Source organism: Schistocerca nitens, chromosome 2 (assembly GCF_023898315.1).
Source record: "Schistocerca nitens isolate TAMUIC-IGC-003100 chromosome 2, iqSchNite1.1, whole genome shotgun sequence".
Taxonomy (NCBI): Eukaryota; Metazoa; Arthropoda; class Insecta; order Orthoptera; family Acrididae; genus Schistocerca; species Schistocerca nitens.
In genome coordinates, this window is record NC_064615.1 from 627,522,305 (window position 1) to 627,544,772 (window position 22,468).

A 22,468-nucleotide genomic window follows, 5' to 3' on the forward strand; every position below is an offset into this window, starting at 1 on the left:
GTTGCAAATGCTTGTCAGTTTCCTAACGGATACACATTGTAGAGATACAAATCACTCGAAATATTCCTAGAACACAAAATTTTCTTTTACCATATGCAGGAACAAAACCACAAGAGGAATTGCGAAATTCGTTGCTAGTGGTGTGCGGCGGAGGGTACTTCTGGTAGCACTAACTGATCCCCACTTCCCTGTTCGATCTGCGAATGGCGTGTGAGGAAAATAATTGTAGGTAAACCACCAACTAAAAATTTTGGTTAAGTTATCTTGTTTCCCCTTACAGTCACTCAACGATGACACCTTCCCCTACACCACAGGATCATTAGTGAACAGCCGTAGATTGCTGCTCACCCTGTCCGCTAGGTCATGTACATGTGTAGAACATAGCAGTGGTCCCGTCACACTACCATGGTACCCTTATGGTACCCTTGCCTGTGATGAACACTCGCCATAGAGGACAATGACTTGGGCTCTGTTGCTTAAGACGTCTTCAAGCCACTCACACGTCTGGAAACTTATTCCGTACACTCGTGTCTTTTTTAACCATCCGCAGTGGGTTACCGTATCAAGTGCCTTTCAAAAGTCTAGTAATATGGAATCTGTCTATTGCCCTTCATCCAGAGTTCGTAGGATATCTTGCGAGAAAAGGCAAGCTGAGTTTCACATAAGCAATGCTTTCTAAAACCGTGCTGGTTCATGGACAGAAGCATCTACGTCTCAAGAAACTTTATTAGATCCGAACTGAGAACATGTTCCTGAAGTCTGTACCAAACTGCTGTAAGAATACTGATGTGTAGTTTGACGGGTCTATTCTTTTACCTTTCGTATACACAGGAGTGACCTGCGATTTATTCCAGTCGCTTGGGACTTTGTGCTGGACGAGAGATCTGTGATAAACACAGGATAAGTAAGGGGCCAGTGCCGTAGAGTATGGTACTCTTTGTAAAACCGAATTGGGATTCAACCAGGACCTGGCGAATTATTTGCTTTCAACTCTTTTAGTTGTTTCCTACTCTAGGGATTCTTATTTGTCTGTTCTCCGTACTGGAGCATGTCCGATGGTCGAACGACGGTATGTATGTACGATTATCCTGTATGAATGGTTTCTTAAATGCGAAATATGGAACTTCGGTTTTGTTTTTGTTATCTTCTGCTGTGTCACTAGACCGCCAACGAGTGACTGTAGCATTAGACCGCTAAGCGATTTTACGCAGGCAAAAGCTTTTGATAGTTGTATGCTTCGCAAATTGTTTTGTACAGATGCACGAATTTCTACTATTTCCGGTCGCCATGTCCGCGTTGTCTTTTGAATCGGGAGTGCAACAGCCCTTACCTCCTCAGCATTTTCCGAATTTCGTTGTTAAACTACAGTGGGTCTTTTCCTTCCATAATCCACTGTAACTCATCAGCTACTTCTCCAGAGCACGATTTACTAACCTCTATGTCCATCGTACCGGTTCTAAATGATGTCAGTTCACTGTCTAAGCAGGATGCTAACAACTGCTTCTTGACTGATTTACACTCCTGGAAATGGAAAAATGAACACATTGACACCGGTGTGTCAGACCCACCATACTTGCTCCGGACACTGCGAGAGGGCTGTACAAGCAATGATCACACGCACGGCACAGCGGACACACCAGGAACCGCGGTGTTGGCCGTCGAATGGCGCTAGCTGCGCAGCATTTGTGCACCGCCGCCGTCAGTGTCAGCCAGTTTGCCGTGGCATACGGAGCTCCATCGCAGTCTTTAACACTGGTAGCATGCCGCGTCAGCGTGGACGTGAACCGTATGTGCAGTTGACGGACTTTGAGCGAGGGCGTATAGTGGGCATGCGGGAGGCCGGGTGGACGTACCGCCGAATTGCTCAACACGTGGGGCGTGAGGTCTCCACAGTACATCGATGTTGTCGCCAGTGGTCGGCGGAAGGTGCACGTGCCCGTCGACCTGGGACCGGACCGCAGCGACGCACGGATGCACGCCAAAACCGTAGGATCCTACGCAGTGCCGTAGGGGACCGCACCGCCACTTCCCAGCAAATTAGGGACACTGTTGCTCCTGGGGTATCGGCGAGGACCATTCGCAACCGTCTCCATGAAGCTGGGCTACGGTCCCGCACACCGTTAGGCCGTCTTCCGCTCACGCCCCAACATCGTGCAGCCCGCCTCCAGTGGTGTCGCGACAGGCGTGAATGGAGGGACGAATGGAGACGTGTCGTCTTCAGCGATGAGAGTCGCTTCTGCCTTGGTGCCAATGATGGTCGTATGCGTGTTTGGCGCCGTGCAGGTGAGCGCCACAATCAGGACTGCATACGACCGAGGCACACAGGGCCAACACCCGGCATCATGGTGTGGGGAGCGATCTCCTACACTGGCCGTACACCACTGGTGATCGTCGAGGGGACACTGAATAGTGCACGGTACATCCAAACCGTCATCGAACCCATCGTTCTACCATTCCTAGACCGGCAAGGGAACTTGCTGTTCCAACAGGACAATGCACGTCCGCATGTATCCCGTGCCACCCAACGTGCTCTAGAAGGTGTAAGTCAACTACCCTGGCCAGCAAGATCTCCGGATCTGTCCCCCATTGAGCATGTTTGGGACTGGATGAAGCGTCGTCTCACGCGGTCTGCACGTCCAGCACGAACGCTGGTCCAACTGAGGCGCCAGGTGGAAATGGCATGGCAAGCCGTTCCACAGGACTACATCCAGCATCTCTACGATCGTCTCCATGGGAGAATAGCAGCCTGCATTGCTGCGAAAGGTGGATATACACTGTACTAGTGCCGACATTGTGCATGCTCTGTTGCCTGTGTCTATGTGCCTGTGGTTCTGTCAGTGTGATCATGTGATGTATCTGACCCCAGGAATGTGTCAATAAAGTTTCCCCTTCCTGGGACAATGAATTCACGGTGTTCTTATTTCAATTTCCAGGAGTGTATTAACTTTAGTAACCATTAGTCGCTGTGGTGATATCACGGTCACCAATCCCTGTCTCTATACTGACGCCGTCGATAAGGTCAGACCTGTTTGTAGCTACGAGGTCTAAAATATTTCCATTGCTTGCGGGCTGTCGAGCTAGCTGCTCAAGACACTTTTCGGAAACTGTGTTCAAAAGTACTTCGCGAGGCTGTCTGTCTTTACCCCCTGCAATGAGTCCATAGAAGTCCCAGTCTATACTCGGTAGGTAAAAGTGACTCCAACTAATATTGCATTAGTGGCTGTTTCCGCGTTACTGACCATAGACTTTCTCTGAATAACTCCGGAATCGTACATGTATTGAGAGCGCGGTAGTCGTTTCATAATCTATATGTGCCGTCCTTTAATGCAGTGCAGCCTTTTATTAAGAGAGTGCACGGGATACGGTGTCTGATACACAGTGACCAATTTCGTCCAAGACCCTGGGCTAGTCCATTCGTTTGTTCGGAAGGGGAGACCGACATTGTTTGCTGGGCTTCCTTCCGGTCAGCAACGACAGAGTCAAGACGCATGCCCTGCAACGTTTCCGAATCGATTTTGCAGAAACTACTGTATTAGCTCTAATTTCTCGATTTGTCTCATTGTGGTCATTTCGTAACACGGCGGAAATAATATATTGGCCGACTCTTCAGGAACGTACTCCCCAGAATTTCAGTAGTAAACCTCTCCGTGAAGTACAATGCCTCTCTTGTAGCGTTTGCAACTGGAGTTTGTTGAGCATCTCGGGAACGCTCTCGCGCTGACAAAACGGTACCGTGACGAAATGCACCGCTCTTCCTTAGATCTTCTCTATTTCTTCTATTAACCGACCTGGAAAGGGTCTCAGACTGTTGCGCAATACTCAAGAATCAGTCGAGCAAGTATTTTGTAGGCCACTTCTTTCGTGGATGAGTTACATTTTCATAACATTTATCCTATGAATCTCAGCCTGGCATTTGCTTTTCTTGCTATTTGCTTTATGTGATCATTCCAGTTGAGGTCGCTCCGGGAAGTTCGTGCCAGATATTTTACGATACTGTTCCAGCGGTTTGTCGTGAACTGTGTAATTGTACGTGCAAAATGTTACTGGTATTTACGTTCAGGTTCAACTGCCGGAGCTTGCACCATTCATCAACCCTCTGTAAGTCATTCTGGAAATCGATACTGTTTTATAGCTTTTCTACTTTCTTATAACAACAGCATCATCCGCGACCAGCCTCAAGCTGCTTTCGACATTTTCTAGTACATAATTAATAACGATTCTAAATGGTAATGGTCTTATCATACTTCCTTAGGGTACTCCCGAAATTACCTTTACGTCGTTCGAAACTTTTCCGTTAAGAGCGATGTGCTGCGTTCTAAATGCAAGGAATTTTGAAAATATTCGCAAATCTGGTCCGATACCCGGCAAGCTTGTATTTTTTCCACTTAGCGGCAATGCGACATGCCGTCAAATGCCTTCCTCAAGCCTAGGAACACAGCATCAACCTGAGTGCCGATGTCTACACTGCTGTGGATCTCATGCAGGAACAAAGCGAGTTGAGTTTCTCACGAGGAACCCACGTGATTTTCCTAGCGGAAATTTTTATTCTCCACAAACGTCATTATATGTGAGCATAAAATATGTTCCATAATTCTAAAACAGACTGACGTCATTGATATAGACCTTTCTTGAAAACTCCCGTTTTTTTTCCCATCGCTAGGTATCCATCGTTGCTCAGACGACCTACAGTTAACTGTTGCTAGAAGGGGTGCAAGATCTTTCGTATAATCTCTGTAGATTTTTAGAGGAAGCTCATCTGGTCCAGATGTCTTCCGACTGAGCGATTTCAGCTGTTTTTCTGTTGTGCAGTCACTTGTCTAAATATCTATTATTTCGTCGTTCGTACAATGATTGAAAGTTTTTCGGCCTTCTCTCTGTCTTCTTCCTTTTCGTTCTTATTATGGTCACTGAGCGAATGAATAGAAGACTGCGATCCGGTTACTGACTTCACATAAGATCAAAACCGCTTAAAGTTTCTGGTCAGTTCGGTTCGCAAAATTTTACTTTCAAATTCATTAAAAGCTTTTCTCGTTGCTCTCCTTACGCTCATCTGAGCTTGATTTTCGCTTCGTTCGGTTTTTGGTTATGAGATAGGTTTTGAAGATTTTTGACGTTCTTTGTTTATGGATAGTTTCCTAACATCGCTATTAAACCAAGGGGGTGGGGAGAGGGTCTTTCCTATCATCTTGATCTGAACATACTTGTGTAAGGAGCAGTTTACCATCGCGTTGCCGTGGGAGCATCCGAGGAGCCGCCAGCAGCAGCCGCCAGATGCTGCTCATTTTCTGGCTCTGAGCACTATGGGACTTAACTTCTGAGGTCATCAGTCCCCTAGAACTACTTAAACCTAACTAACCTAAGGACATCACACACATCCATGCCCGAGGCGGGATTCGAACCTGCGACCGTAGCGGTCGCGCGGTTCCAGACTGTAGCACCTAGAACCGCTCGGCCACCCCGGCCGGCGCTCATTTTCTGAAGATGACTTCTATATGAAGTCGAAATCTGTCCTTAATGAAATATTATTGCGATCTTGGTTGGTTTTTAACCCACCTGTCTAAGGATTACTGAACGTTACTTTTGAATTCTTTATCCTTGTGGCGCATAAGCTGTTAATGGTCGTTTCCTTGGCATTTTCAATCAGTCCTGAGGTTGCAAATGCACACAGTTCACTCAGTGGGCACTCCTACTGGTGTTGTGTCCTGCATGCAATTTCCGCCTCATGACTGATTGAATACGCTAGAGAATTGACCATTAAAAGTTGTACACTGCAGTGAAATTCATGCACCACAGGGTTCAATTTGAGCTGCACTTCTTCGCCCTCAGCACGTATTACAAAAGCTGTGCCGAACACGTGCTCGTTTCCTAAAGACAGTGCCAGTTGTGGTTCCAGACCACAACCGTGCAATATTATTGGCTATTCTTTGGGTTTGGAACTGTGATTAATCACTGGTGGAGTAGAAGACTCACCTTTGGAGAGCGGGGACAGTAGATGGTAGTGGACTGAGGCAGCGCCCGCACTCTCGCCAAAGATGGTGACGTTGTTCGGGTCGCCACCAAAGCTGCCGATGTTGTCACGCACCCATCTGAGGGCCGCCACCTGGTCCTTGAGGCCCATATTACCGGGCACCACCTCGTCTTGCGTGCTCAGGAAGCCTGCAACCGCATTGGAACATCCATTCAGTGGCCATTCCCAATTACTGTTGCATATGATGAAAAGGAATGTTATTGTAGTTAATAGTGCATCGATATTAACATTATTAAGAGTACCAACTGTGACAACAAATATATAAAATACTTAATATTTGATACAGTTGTGTCTGTACAACGTACATCCAGAACTCCTGACTCTAGGGATGGATCTTCAGCTGGCAGCATATTACTGCCATCAATATAATCTGCCATATTTCATTTTGGTAAATCTACATAAATAAGAATTATTTCGTAATTTCTGGCTATGAACCTTGCATTATTTGCTGTAGCCACGTATAAATCAGAAGGTATCACATCAGTGCAATATTACGTCATGAAAAGATGCCCATGTAACCAGGATAATCCCTTCTTTTCACTTATCCACGAGTTCCACAACTTCTCTCGTGGTTTTGTTCTTGCATAGAGCAACAGAAAATTCAGTGTTCTAGAAATATTTACAGTGGTCTGTATCTATACAGTACGTATCTTTTAGGAAACTGACAAGCATTTGCAATATTATCGTCGAAAACCGTTATCTGTCACCTGATAGATACAAACTATGTTGCGGAGACAGACAGTGTTGAAGCGCCACGAAGTAATAGGCTTGGGAATGGAGTAGAATTTTAGATGTCTTTCCTCAGCAAGGCAAGTACAGCACGTCAATAAACAAGCGCCAGGTGAAATGCCAGCAAGTAGAGACTGTTGACATTACTTGTAATGCGGCCACAAGACGAAGATAATTGATACAGACCGTAAAAGCTGGTTGACCAAAATGCCATTACAGCAGAATGACGCCATAGAGAGAGGAGACTGCCATCATCATGTTGACGAAGAAATAAGCCAAATGTAAACGTAACAATGATTATTCAGAGGAGTGACGGAGCCGTGGCGGCTCATTTCACATTTCCACTATCGATAACTTTTAGCCAGCGTCTCACAAGAGAGCGTGGATTACTCATAAAGTAAATATCTCTGGAGTGAGCATTGCGTTCTGCGCATGTTGTCAACATTAAACCAGGATTGTCACGTGTTCTCGGGACTTCGCTGTGCGTGTGTGCTTTCCGCAGCATTTGAAGTTTATAATATGAAGAGTTTTTGTTGTGTTTCGCCGTTTGTTGATAGTGTAATAGCGATGGTGAATTACTGTTGTTGCTACAGATGCAAAGAAAAATATGTGAAAGGAGGGATAGTAACTTTTCATGGGTACATACCATGTAGCTGTAATTATAGTTATCATATTAGTAAGAGCTTCCCCCATGAACCATGGACCTTGCCTCAGCGATACAGATGGCTGTACCGTAGGTGCAACCACAACGGAGGGGTATCTGTTGAGAGGCCAGACAAACATGTGGTTCCTGAAGAGGGGCAGCAGCCTTTTCAGTAGTTGCAGGGGCAACAGTCTGGATGATTGACTGATCTGGCCTTGTAACACTAACCAAAACGGCCTTGCTGTGCTGGTACTGCGAACAGCTGAAAGCAAGGGGAAACTACAGCCGTAATTTTTCCCAAGGACATGCAGCTTTACTGTATGATTAAATGATGATGGCGTCCTCTTGGGTAAAATATTCTGGAGGTAAAATAGTCCCCCATTCGGATCTCCGGGTGGGGACTACTCAAGAGGACGTCGTTATCAGGAGAAAGAAAACCGGCATTCTACGGATCGGAGCGTGGAATGTCAGATCCCTTAATCGGGCAGGTAGGTTAGAAAATTTAAAAAGGGAAATGGATAGGTTAAAGTTAGATATAGTGGGAATTAGTGAAGTTCGGTGGCAGGAGGAACAAGACTTTTGGTCAGGTGATTACAGAGCTATAAATACAAAATCAAATAGGGGTAATGCAGGAGTAGGTTTCATAATGAATAAAAAAATAGGAGTGCGGGTTAGCTACTACAAACAGCATAGTGAACGCATTATTGTGGCCAAGATAGACACAAAGCCCATGCCTACTACAGTAGTACAAGTTTATATGCCAACTAGCTCTGCAGATGATGAAGAAATTGATGAAATGTATGACGAGATAAAAGAAATTATTCAGGTTGTGAAGGGAGACGAAAATTTAATAGTCATGGGTGACTGGAATTCGTCAGTAGGAAAAGCGAGAGAAGGAAACATAGTAGGTGAATATGGATTGGGGGGAAGAAATGAAAGAGGAAGCCGCCTTGTAGAATTTTGCACAGAGCATAACTTAATCATAGCTAACACTTGGTTCAAGAATCATAAAAGAAGGTTGTATACCTGGAAGAATCCTGGAGATACTAAAAGGTATCAGATAGATTATATAATGGTAAGACAGAGATTTAGGAACCAGGTTTTAAATTGTAAGACATTTCCAGGGGCAGATGTGGATTCTGACCACAATCTATTGGTTATGAACTGCAGATTGAAACTGAAGAAACTGCAAAAAGGTGGGAATTTAAGGAGATGGTACCTGGATAAACTGAAAGAACCAGAGGTTGTAGAGAGTTTCAGGGAGAGCATAAGGGAACAATTGACAGGAATGGGGGAAAGAAATACAGTAGAAGAAGAATGGGTAGCTCTGAGGGATGAAGTAGTGAAGGCAGCAGAGGATCAAGTAGGTAAAAAGACGAGGGCTAATAGAAATCCTTGGGTAACAGAAGAAATATTGAATTTAATTGATTAAAGGAGAAAATATAAAAATGCAGTAAATGAAGCAGGCAAAAGGGAATATAAACGTCTCAAAAATGAGATCGACAGGAAGTGCAAAATGGCTAAGCAGGGATGGCTAGAGGACAAATGTAAGGATGTAGAGGCTTGTCTCACTAGGGGTAAGATAGATACTGCCTACAGGAAAATTAAAGAGACCTTTGGACCTTTGGAGAGAAGAGAACCACTTGTATGAATACCAAGAGCTCAGATGGAAACCCAGTTCTAAGCAAAGAAGGGAAGGCAGAAAGGTGGAAGGAGTATGTAGAGGGTTTATACAAGGGCGATGTACTTGAGGACAATATTATGGAAATGGAAGAGGATGTAGATGAAGATGAAATGAGAGATAAGATACTGTGTGCAGAGTTTGACAGAGCACTGAAAGACCTGAGTCGAAACAAGGCCCCGGGAGTAGACAACATTCCATTAGAACTACTGACGACCTTGGGAGAGCCAGTCATGACAAAACTCTACCATCTGGTGAGCAAGATGTATGACACAGGCGAAATACCCTCAGACTTCAAGAAGAATATAATAATTCCAATCCCAAAGAAAGCAGGTGTTGACAGATGTGAAAATTACCGAACTATCAGTTTAATAAGTCACAGCTGCAAAATACTAACACGAATTCTTTACAGACGAATGGAAAAACTGGTAGAAGCGGACCTCGGGGAAGATCAGTTTGGATTCCGTAGAAATGTTGGAACACGTGAGGCAATACTGACCCTACGACTTATCTTAGAAAATAGATTAAGGAAAGGCAAACCTACATTTCTAGCATTTGTAGACTTAGAGAAAGCTTTTGACAATGTTGACTGAAATACTCTCTTTCAAATTCTAAAGGTGGCAGGGGTAAAATACAGGGAGCGAAAGGCTATTTACAATTTGTACAGAAACCAGATGGCAGTTATGAGAGTGGAGGGGCATGAAAGGGAAGCAGCGTTTGCGAAGGGAGTGAGACAGGGTTGTAGCCTGTCCCTGATGTTATTCAATCTGTATATTGAGCAAACAGTAAAGGAAACAAAAGAAAAATTCGGAGTAGGTATTAACATTCATGGAGAAGAAGTAAAAACTTTGAGGTTCGCCGATGACATTGTAATTCTGTCAGAGACAGCAAAGGACTTGGAAGAGCAGTTGAACGGAATGGACAGTGTCTTGAAAGGAGGATATAAGATGAACATCAACAAAAGCAAAACGAGGATAATGGAATGTAGTCAAATTAAATCGGGTGATGCTGAGGGGATTAGATTAGGAAATGAGACACTTAAAGTAGTAAAGGAGTTTTGCTATTTAGGGAGTAAAATAACTGGTGATGGTCGAAGTAGAGAGGATATAAAATGTAGACTGGCAATGGCAAGGAAATCGTTTCTGAAGAAGAGAAATTTGTTAACATCGAGTATAAATTTAAGTGTCAGGAAGTCGTTTCTGAAAGTATTTGTATGGAGTGTAGCCATGTATGGAAGTGAAACATGGACGATAACCAGTTTGGACAAGAAGAGAATAGAAGCTTTCGAAATGTGGTGCTACAGAAGAATGCTGAAGATAAGGTGGGTATGGCTCAAATGGCTCTGAGCACTATGGGACTCAACTGCCGTGGTCATTAGTCCCCTAGAACTTAGAACTACTTAAACCTAACTAACCTAAGGACATCACACACATCCATGCCCGAGGCAGGATTCGAACCTGCGACCGTATCAGTCGCACGGTTCCGGACTGCGCACCTAGAACCGTGAGACCACCGCGGCCGGCTAAGGTGGGTAGATCACGTAACTAATGAGGAGGTATTGAATAGGATTGGGTAGAAAATAAGTTTGTGGCACAACTTGACTAGAAGAAGGGATCGGTTGGTAGGACATGTTTTGAGGCATCAATGGATCACAAATTTAGCATTGGAGGGCATCGTGGAGGGTAAAAATCGTAGAGGGAGACCAAGAGATCAATACACTAAGCAGATTCAGAAGGATGTAGGTTGCAGTAGGTACTGGGAGATGTAGAAGCTTGCACAGGATAGAGTTGCATGGAGAGCTGCATCAAACCAGTCTCAGGACTGAAGACCACAACAACAACAACATTAGTAAGAGACACTGTAAATGTAAAAAATTTCGAGACGCATTATAATTAAGGCTTGATTCTGTAGACACATTTTTCTAAAATTTTATGACTATACAATAGATATTACGGCTAGTACAAAAGCTTACAAACAATCGCTTCCTCTCGTAAATTTGCTAGTGGAACAGGAAAGAAAATGGTTAGTTGTTTCAGTAAGTACTATCCTCCATGCATTTATCAGTGACTTTTCGATTATGTATGTAGATTACTCAGTCTACTATTTATTTAATAAACTGGGAGCAAGTACGTAAAATGCGTTAAATAAATACTTCAAAGTGTCACCAGTAAGAAAAAATGTCCTTTAGGTCGCAAAAACGAGATAATAAATACGCAGAAATAGCAGGAAAAGAGTACGAATTAGCAGGGATATAATCGGTAATGTGTGGCAAATTCGGTGTTTTTCGGACACTTTCAAAAGTACTAGCGTACTGTCAAGTCGTTTTGCAATATTATCAGTGCAAAAATGTACGTCAGGTTCTGTATTACTATAAAGTGCCGTATCATAGCGAAAAATACCAAAAAATCGAGTCCATCTGAACTGTGACACCTATCGCAAAGAAGCAGAATGCAATAACACTTGCCCCTTAAAGTTACGTAGCTGGTTTATTCCCGGTATCAAATGGATACTGTTAAAACGTCTACGCAACATATATAAATAATCCACGACTCGTACGAAAAGAATCCGTCTGTACTAGAGATGGAGTGATATTCTAAATATACAGGGCGCTATATGGACAAACACACGACGTCCCGAGAACACGTGGCCAGGCCGGCAATGTATGCTGACAACACAAAATCTGTTCTGCGCATGTGAATGCTGACTCCAGAGATATTTACTCTTTGGGATTGCAAATATCGTTGCCTTGCCTGGTATTGAAAGCGGCCGCTAGAGTCGCGTCGGTAGAGGCCTCTGGAGAGCGCGGCGCAGGTAGTTGACGGATAGTTTATGCGCAGTGTGGAGCAGGGGGCAGCAGCAGTGCTTCGAGCAACGGATACGTGGTGCGGATCGGCACGACGTCTTTTCCGGGTCGCCGTTCACTCTTCTTTGTCAGGACTGGGCAGAAGGCAAAGGTCTGGATCGCTTATGTTACGCGCAACTAGTTGTTCCGCTCTGTGCACCGATTTCTCTCTCCGCAAGCTGTTTGAACAGGTGTTCGTGCTTATGTTCACTGTGCCATCGTGCACGTCTTGTTATTTGGCTCTGTGATTCTAAGCCTAGTATGCTGCCCTGTCTCCTCTGTGTGATACTGAAGCAGCTGGCGTTAATCTGCTGCCCAGCGTTCTGTCTCAAAAATTTGCCATCCTTACTGCATATTTTCTCATCTGGAATGCACTGCTAATCTGTGCTTCTCTGCTCCCTTTTTTGTAGATGACTTTCATCAGCTCGTGTAGTTTGCCTGGGATGCTTTCTTTATCACAGAGTAAACCAGGAATACTCATTAAATATACAATGATATTAAAATGTGCAGCGGCACTTACTTCTCAGTCTAAGGCGAAATAAACGTTTACTTGATTTCTACTGTAATACATTATCTACCAGCATTGACAGTGTTACTCAGTGTCATAGAGACTCTTACTGAGAATGTGACAATATACTTCTCTCAATATGTTATTTAATATCGAGATTTTAGAAAGATTGTCTGCACTTCTGATTATCACGTATTGTAACCACTCGGCAGCAGGATAGTACATTAAGTGACGGTATTGGGTCGTCGACGTCAGCATCAGGCCGAACAGTCACACCTGGGACATGAGTGAACCATGAGTCGGTGCGAGATGGCCTGATTTGCACCTGAAAGCACTAATAACATATCGTTAACAAGCAAATATTTATTGTTCAGAAATACACTGCTTTCGTTCAGAGCAGCCAACTGTGGCGGCAGGCAGCAAGATGCTAACCTCACCAGAAAGCACTGACACACATGCGGACCATGTCGTCTAGACTGCTGCAGTGATGGACACACCAGCGATACTCAGCACCCAGCGACGTCATAGCACCACGACCACAGCTTGGCTGGTATTGTCTGTGCTGCCTCGGTGTTAGCAGCACAGGACTATGGGTTACCGGAGTGATCTCGTTGATATGAAACCTCATTAAGCAACCGCTGGCCCTGCACAGAGTGTATGACGTCACACTGCGTCACACTACGGCCTCCAAGAGGAGGCATCGGAGTACATTTACAGGAACAGAAGGAGCGCAGAGGCTGTGGCATGCCCTTCCATGATGAAGACTGTTGACTGCTACCTGGTCCATTGGTTAGGTCTCCACAAGGCCTGATGATTAAAGTCACATCAGTCTCAGTTCAAATGACAGCACTTCAATTTGCAGTTGCCAAGTCTCTCTGGTAGAACTCATTGTTCCATCAAAGTTCGAAGACGATCTTCATGAAAAGAAGATAGACGGACACAGGACCCATCTCCTGGTTGCTCAGCTGTGAACTGGGCACAAGTAAAGCCACTGGATAAGAGTAATATTTATACACGAACTGTCCTGTGTGCATTGCTATTGAGAGGCTATGATGACTTCAGTTGGCCTGCTTTTCTTGACAGGTCAACTTTCTAGCCGCTTTGGCTGTGGCCGAAAGGTGTCTTAACTTTGCCTATTAGAAGCAATGGTAGAAGTATTCTGCAGCGTCAGTGAAATCCAGAATTATCAGGATCAGGGAAATAACATGGAAGGACCTTTTCAAAAATGGCTCTGAGCACTATGGGACTTAACATCTGTGGTCATCAGTCCCCTAGAACTTAGAACTACTTAAACCTAACTAACCTAAGGACATCACACACATCCATGCCCAGGCAGGATTCGAACCTGCGACCGGAGCGGTCACGCGGTTCCAGACTGAATCGCCTTTAACCGCACGGCCACACCGGCCGGCGGAAGGACCTTTTTTTTTTTTGAGTCATCTGTCTTCTGAGTGGCTTGATGCGGATATGTTTTTTGGGTAACAACAGGTCCACTTTGAAAAACAGGTAGCAAAATTGAGGTTAATTTGTCATTACAGACAAGAAGGCGTTCAAAATGGTGAATGAGACAGCCGTTACATCGCAATGGCAATTACTTTTGAAGTAATGAATAGTTTACTTGCATTTTTTTTCTTTGTCTCATTTTCATTTGACTGCCCCTTATATTTACAACATCTGATTTTACGAATTCCGCATACTTAAGGAATTAGCAAATATTGTACCTAAGTTAATGATTTGTGCTGTGTATCATGGCGTTGATTTGAAGGACGAACGATGAATAAGTGAAATAAAGCAGAGCCAATGTGGAGATCGCAGTTGATTCAGCATAACTATCAGAGCTTTTTGCACTAGATTCAAAGGAGTTATTCTTCCGCAGAAATCTGTAATATCTGATGTAATGGACTGATTTGCTCATATAATACACTGCTCTGCAAAATTTAAGGACAAGATAGATCAGTGAGCAGTTACAGTGCACTGCGATGACGGTCTTCACTACAACATGGCCCAGAGATAACATTTGGGTGACTTTACATGAAGAAGAATCATCGGCATTCTGGATTATGAACAAAGTGTGACGATTGTAGACCAAGAGTTTGTTATAGCTCACAGCATGGTTTCACGCGTAATGGGAGGGTTCTGAACAATAGGTACTGCTGCCCGAAGGAGAGGAGGTGATCGACGATGGTCAGTTACTGCAGTAGATGATCGCTGCACTGTGGATCACGTCAAACAGTGATGCAATTACAGGCGCATTTAACAGGACTGCAAGGTACACAATCTCATGCTCCACAGTTCAAGACAACTGCATGAGGGTGATCTTTTTGCCAAGTTCAGTCCATTGTGTTCCGGTCAAATGAAACTATATGGTTTCAGAGACCTTTTCAAGTCTCAGACATCTATGATGTATAAGCGCAGACTGAAGGGGCGAATGAAAATTTGTACACGTCCAAAATTTGCCACATAGCCTGAGGTAACTTAGCGGAAATTGCCACTTGATATATTAACTCGTTGTGGATATATCAGGAATGGCTTGGCTTAGCCTCCTTACCCAGAATATAATGTTAGTAGAGAATGGCAGAAATAAGATTTTCAAGAAGACAAGCATGACCAGTGTCATGACTTGCATCCATATCGGATGGTAGCTGTTTTCGTTTTACTCGGCGTCAGTTCGTGGCCTCGTCACATATTAGTACTAACTGATTCACCTGCAGTGTAGAAACACAATGTTAGCATAGGGCTCTGACGTGAGAGAGTGCAAAAATTCAAATCAGTACAAGGTGGACGAAGGAGGAAAGACAAACTGGGTACGAAGTTGAAGAGCTTGTGACAATTTTATTTGATTTGCTGGATGAGTGGTTTATTGTTTCTAGCTTCATACTAGGCTAGAAACGTTTGTGGATGTACCAAGATGAAGGACTGTCAAACGATTTGGATATGAAGCGTCCGCTGCTGGTGTCAATAGCCTAATGATGGTGCATTCGCTTGTTCTCCTAGTTACAGATTAACCACTCTATCAAACAAACAGCCACCTAGTAATTGTACGGTGATCGCAGCCATGGTCTCCATGGACTCTGTTCCTCAAAAAGTGCTGTTTCCCTTACCCTCCTGGGAGAACCTCTGCAAGTATTGTTCAGAAATCGTACGTGGGAACACCACTCACAGTGGAAGTTTGAGCCAGTTCAGGAGGCATGTTCGTACAGCAGAATGTTTTAAAAAGTTGGTTAAGGCTACCGATCAAGATAAACAGTAAATCTGGGTCCATGTCCTAGTCTGGGGCAAATTTTCATTTGTCACTATATATTCATTGCGTTGCAGGCTCGGCACAGGTGAACGATTTTGCATTACTATCCTCTCATCTTCGTTGATTTTGTTCTTACTGATCCATTCATTTTATTTCAAAGCATTGTCAGCCCTGGTGATCTACTGGTAAGGCGCATTCCTGGAAACTGAGAAGTCATGGGATTGAAACCTGGTCTGATGACAGAAATTTGCGATTTCCATTTAATATTGCTTTCACCTCTTGATGATATAAGTAAATGCCGAAAACGACATGTGTTTCGGATTCCAGTTAAACCGGAGGTATCCCTTTCCCAGTTGGATAAGTGGGATGTGTTAAGGACACACAACTCGCCGAAGTGGCGTCAAATTGAGAGACTTCCACTGACCATTGAAGTACATGAGTTATTATTATTTCAATGCATGTAACTCATTTAATATTTTAATGCAACATGATGTATAATATAACTTGTATTCGTGGTTGTACTTTGTGTATGCATGCAGTTTGATATAATTCTGTGATAATACAATATAAAATAAACGACTGTAAATTTTAATATTAAATGGCAGAAAGTAGGTACTGAATGTGAGTCAAATAAAATGTTTTGTAAATGTAAAATTTTATTTGAAGTTGAACTTCGCAAATGAGTGAATAAAAATCGTGCATTGTAAACCAAATGGCTTATCATTTAGTATCTGCTTATATGTAACTTCGCTGACTAAAGTCAATGAAGATTAGCTCAGTAGCAGTGTTCGATCTTCCAGCTGCTGATGAGTGATACATATGATCTTAGACCTCTCTTAGATTGTTCTGAGGTGGTGAATAAGTAATTAATCATTGAATATCCTCCGTCACGAAATTCATGATAGGTGTCGCTTCCTGCTAACGAAGAATACAAGGGACTGGAATACGCCATCCTTGATTATCAATGCAGGAAGCAGCAATTTCAAATTACGTCTCAGACTAGAGATTGACATCACACTTCGACTATATCACAAAAGAAATAACGCTGAAGTAAGTGAAATGTTAATGATGGCATGCACAGAAAAGTAAAAATGTTATGTTTTCTCTAAAATAATTAAGTGATATGTGCATTTGTTTTGTCGACGTTTTCAAACGCACCAAGTCTCAGTTCAGTCAGTCATGCATGATAGTTCATCAAGCAGCTGAAAGTGCAAAACATATATGTAAATAACTTACCGAGAATTACTTTAATTACAGGTGATATAAATACCAATTTTGTTTCCCATAAGCCAGAATTTACACTGCCCGTGATGCGATGCGATGCGATGCCGAGCCGAGCCTAGCCGAGCGATGATGCGCTTAAATCTCGTCACAATTTTGCGGCTTGGTTTAACAATCGAACAGCGCGGTGTCCGTTTAGACTGCAAGCTGAGCCGAGCTATGCGTTGTGATGACTCACGCGTAGTCGCAAGCAGTTTGCGTTTCGAGATATCGTTTGGGGCGGTTTCTTCCGGCAGACGTCTATAGGCTTATTAATATTGTGCGTGAATGCTCCATGTTGTGGGAACAGAAAAGCAAACATTAATACAACAGGGATCTGGTATGGCAAGCTTGCAATGAGGTGTAGTGCGCGCAGAATATGATGGCCAGTGGAAGTGCAGACTGCAGGGTCAAAAACCCCTAATGGCTTGGCTAACAAGACGACATAAGGCCAGAGAGGAACAGGGCTCATATTTTGTAATGTAGGATATGTTGGACAAACAGGCAGAACATTCAAAATTAGACTGCAAGAACATCTCCTCAATAAATGGGGACAGGTAAAACTAAACTCTGCCTTTGCCCAGTACCTTAAAGCCAGTGGTCATAGTCCTCCGCAAGTACAAAATTTTGTGCAGAAGGGTAAGAGTTAAACATTTTGGAAGAAATTGAAATATTTAGGCATATGGAGGACAAAGATTTGTCCCTCCTTAACGACCAAATATTTGGCGCTAATCAGGCCTTTCTAGAAGTTATGAAATCGTTGTTATTAATGTAAACCTGGGGCTCTCGTAATTCTGCCTAAATATGAGTCCTGTTCCTCTCTGGCCTTATGTCGTCTTGTTAGCCAAGCCATTAGGGGTTTTTGACTCAAATATGATACTTGCGAGTTTGTCGCTTTAAATGTCGACGTATTTTACACTTTTTATGTATCTATAAAAAGGAAATGGGAAAAAGTTCGCCCGCATTGCGTCCGTCTTCCACATTGGTGTGTATCTTTTAAGCGTAATAATTTTACTTGTATTTTATAAAAAGAGTTTTCTTGTTAGGTAGAAGTTCTAGCTCCAAATGACGTAATATTGCGTGTCATAAGAGGGGCCTCTTCATCTGAAATTTCGGTCCTGTGTTTTTTAATGTTCTCGTTCTAGTGATATATGATACATAAAATCTGTACAGGTACTGCATCTGTATGTTGTATTACACACCCTGTCTTCCCTTTTTAAATTTACCGCCTTCATTTGTATTTTACTTCGTCAAAATTCTTAGGATAAGTTATTGCACAGGTGTTGCTCCTATAAATCTTATTAATGTTTTATGTGCGTTACATTTATAAGTTTTAGTGGCTATGTACCAGTTTACGATCTCTCATTCTTAGCAGCAGCTGTGTGGTAGCGCCACCTATTGAGGTGATTCTGTATTAGGTGTCAGTACTAGCACACGACGCTGTGGTGCATTATGCTTGCTACTTGAGCCCTATCTTATTCTATTACTCGCTCCTGTGAACGGGAATGCGTTATGCAGGTCTTGGAGTCACTCATGTCCATCTAGGAAGGTAAGGCCTTATCGTAAAGCTTCGGCAATGTGATTGCATTTCTGAGTGTCCGATCACTGGTGAATTCTCTTATCTGTTTTTACTAGTTTATATTTCTAGTTTTTACTGAGTTAAGGCGATGTTGACCTGTTGTATTCGACGATGCCCTTTGGCTACACTGTTTAATGGATCCTTCTAAGAAATGCCAAATTAAGGTATTTGCTCTTTCAGTATTTGATCTGTTTGTACATGCTTTTAAAGAGTATCCAAGTCTGCACAACGCGACCTCGATTCTTATATAGATGTATTTGTTCTCTGTTTTCTATGTAGACCAATCTGAAGATGCCTAAATAAGGTGAAACGCGTAGTTGAAAAATAAAAAACTAAAATTGCAAGCAAGACTGTTTTTAACCATTGCTGTTAAGCACTGGTTTGCTGTATGCCACAGATGGATTGCAAGAATTTCTAAGAATAATGTAATTTTTCTGAGTAATATAATTTCAAGTGTCAGATGTTTCTGAAAAGCCAAAATTAACTTGGAATATAATTCACAGAAAAAATCAGTGTTAATAATTCACCACAATCAGTACCGCCTCCCTGTCTAGTCATGTTTTTCAAAGACATTGGATTTTTCTTAAATGTTTTCATTTATCTGACAAAAGGTTCAAATGGCTCTGAGCACTATGGGACTTAACATCTGTGGTCATTAGTCCCCTAGAACTTAGAACTACTTAAACCTAACTAATCTAAGGACATCACACACATCCATGCCCGAGGCAGGATTCGAACCTGCGACCGTAGCAGTCGCGTGGTTCCGGACTGCGCGCCCAGAACCGCTAGACCACCGCGGCCGGCTATCTGACAAAAGAATTTCATGTGCATTTCAAAGTATTACGGTCAGCATCGCTCGCCTTTATCTAGCATACTTTATTTTTTTCATGAGAGACCAGAATATATCGCGTTCCTGCTTTAGAGGTAAGACTATTCAGTTTATTTGATATGTGCGCAGGGACCAAAGTTATCAATTTTTAACCGTGCCAGAGGATTTAGTGCCTAAGGGGCTGAATGTTTTTTGCAGTGACTGTATTTCTTTATTGGTACTGGGAGTTGCCCAATCAGTTCGTATAAAGTTTTGCTAACAATAACACAGAGTAAGCGCGCCACTTGAAGTTACAAGATGCTACACGATAATTCGAGTTTTATATCCAGTCCTCAGTAACGCATTCATTCAAAGAATTTTTATTTAGAGAACATTACAGTGGTAAGAAACACACACTTATTAAAACGTTGGGGTGGGGGTGAAAAAGCAGTGTAGCCAATGACGCACAAATACCCGTACTATATGCGTACAGAATTTGAGAATGAGAATATTTAGTGACTTGTAACAAACGTTACACATAATTTCAAATATTAACGAAACTTTTTCTCGCCCACAATCCCAACAAAATGATGAAAGGTAAAAAGTTTATTGCTTACTACATTTTCGCTGTTCAAGCAGTAGAAGCCCATGTGAAGCATGACGTTTTATTTCTTTACTACTACCTATATTCGTTACAAAGTTTGATGAAAGTATTCATATATACCATTGAAAATACGAGAAAAATTAGGTCATTGTACACATATAGTCCAGGAGACATGTCGCCATAAACACTGAGATGCGTGAAAAACTGCCGCATCGTGCATGATGTTTTAATTTGCTACTTATTTACTACTAACTGTTCAAAATGGTTCAAAGGCTCTGAGCACTATGGGACTTAACTTCTGAGGTTATCAGTCCCCTAGAACTTAGAACTACTTAAACCTAACTAACCTAAGGACATCACACACATCCATGCCCGAGGCAGGTTTCGAACCTGCGACCGTAGCGGTCACGCGGTTCCAAACTGAAGCGCTTAGAACCGCACGGCCACAACGGCCGGCTACTACTAACTGTATTCCCAACACATTTCTCAGACTGTATCCAAATACACTGGTAAATATATCTGCAAAATTATATCATTGTATGATACATAGTTCAGAAGATACGACGTCATAAAGATAGAGCTATGTGAAAATGAATCTTCATGCTGAAATTCGCTAGGGATACAGGTGAAATATGTATACAAATGCGTGTGAAGTATGTTAAATATATGTGACATATTTGAGATGTGTGTACATGTGCAAAGCGACTGGGAAAAAACTCATTATAAACCAGGAAAGGTTTCAACTAAATTTGGTACACACATTAGTTATGATATGGTAAGTAGTACTGCAGGGTAAGAAACACCAGCCACCTATTTAGGTGAAGGTGAAGTGGAGAGAGAAAGGGGCAATAGGAGATGGACATACAGAGAAGGTGAAGGAGGATACACAGGAATGGGGGAGGAGGAAATAGAGAGAGAGATGGGGGAGGGCAATGGACAAAGAGAGGGGAGAGGAGGATTTAGACGGCGAAAGGAAAGAGGAGAAGAGGGACAGGGTGGGGAAAATAGAGGGGCAGAGAAGGGAGACGAGTAAATGGACAGAGAAAGGGAAGAGGAGGGGATGGACAGCGAGAGGGGGAGGAGGAGATGGATAGGGAGTGTTGGAAAGATGGACAGAGAGAGGGGGAGAAGGAGATGGACAGAGACAGGGAGGATGAGCAGGAGATGGAATTGGAGGGGTGAGGAGGAGGTGGACAAAGGGGCAAGGAGCAAATGGACAGAGGGGGTAGGAGCAATTGGACAGAGCAAAGAGGGGGGTGCATATGCGCAGAGAGAGGGCTTGGTGAAGACAGACAGTGAGAAGTACAGGAGGAGAAGGACAGAGAGACTAGCAGGAGAAGGCGGGAGGATGGAGGAGATGAACAGAGAGAGAATGGTAGTTGGAGATGTACAAAGGGGGAGGGGAAAGAAGATGGACACAGAGAATGGGAACGAGGTGGTGGACAGAGAGGGGTAAAGAGAAGACTGGAACAGACACATACCTTGGCAACACCAGGTAATCAGCTTGTTGTCTATAAAATTAAAACCGGTACTATGCCACTAGCAATGAGTTCTCAGTAGATTTAACAGATCTTGTTTAGGCCTACAAGTAGCATAGTAATAGTTGTACTTTAACGTATGTAAATGTGTGTAATCAAAAAGTCTATTGGATTCGGTATCTGTAACCATCTGAATGATTTAGAATGCAATATCGCGGAGTACAGCGTGGTTTTGATGATCTTTTGTGACTTAGTCCCACATCAGTGCAGGGTAGGCATGGTTATTTACGGATCTGGTATGGTTAATTTAAGGGGTGGTCAGTCGCCCTTACCGTCGGCACCGTCACTACCTGGCACAGAATACGTGTACCCCAACTGTCTGTGTGTAGTCTTATTCATGTGAAAGTGAGCGAAAGTTTTCTAAATTTTTGTAAATAGTGGAACTGAGGCTCGAGTAGTGTGATGTAGGAAACCGGCTAAAAATCACATCCAGGCTGGCTAGAACACCGACCCCCGTCGTGAATCTTCTGGGTGAATTAGATTCGGGGCTGGTACTCCTCTTCGTCCCCGAAGCGGTGGCTTAATAGACATGCCTATCCGGGAGGCATATTTTGATGATATAGTGTAGTAATTGCAAATCGGATTGTGCACAATGAAGAGAGAGAGAGAAAGAGAGAGAGAGAGAGAATTCAAGTAGCACTCTGTGTAAACAGTATGTCAGATAGTTAAATATTGTTCCAATGCACCACAGCATCGCTCTCTGCTTACAGAATTTTATTACTATTTGACACACTTAGAAAGTATTAGTTTTATGCGAAGACATCAGTTTGACACGCCAAAGACCGCTTCAGCTTTATGATAAATATTTATTTATGATCCAGCTAGTCTCATGACGTTAGAGCTACATCTTCAGTGATACATTTTTATACCACGATTCAGTTCAACCAATAACCAGTCGATGACCCAACACTCTTTGTCCAGTTGTGATAAAAATGTTCAACAGCCAAGAATCACACTTGGACAAAGAATCCTGGGTCATCAACTAGGCACTACTTGAACTAAATTGG

At 43.1% G+C, this 22,468-nt stretch overlaps 1 protein-coding gene across 1 annotated transcript in view; it reads right to left on the reverse strand.

The window, feature by feature from the left end:
• Positions 1-22,468, reverse strand: part of LOC126236723 (esterase FE4-like) — a 426,111-nt gene that overhangs the window by 138,082 nt on the left and 265,561 nt on the right. The window contains exon 5 of the mRNA XM_049946247.1: positions 5,971-6,156. Coding sequence (XP_049802204.1) covers positions 5,971-6,156 — 186 coding nt within the window. The remainder of the gene's footprint in view (positions 1-5,970; positions 6,157-22,468) is intronic.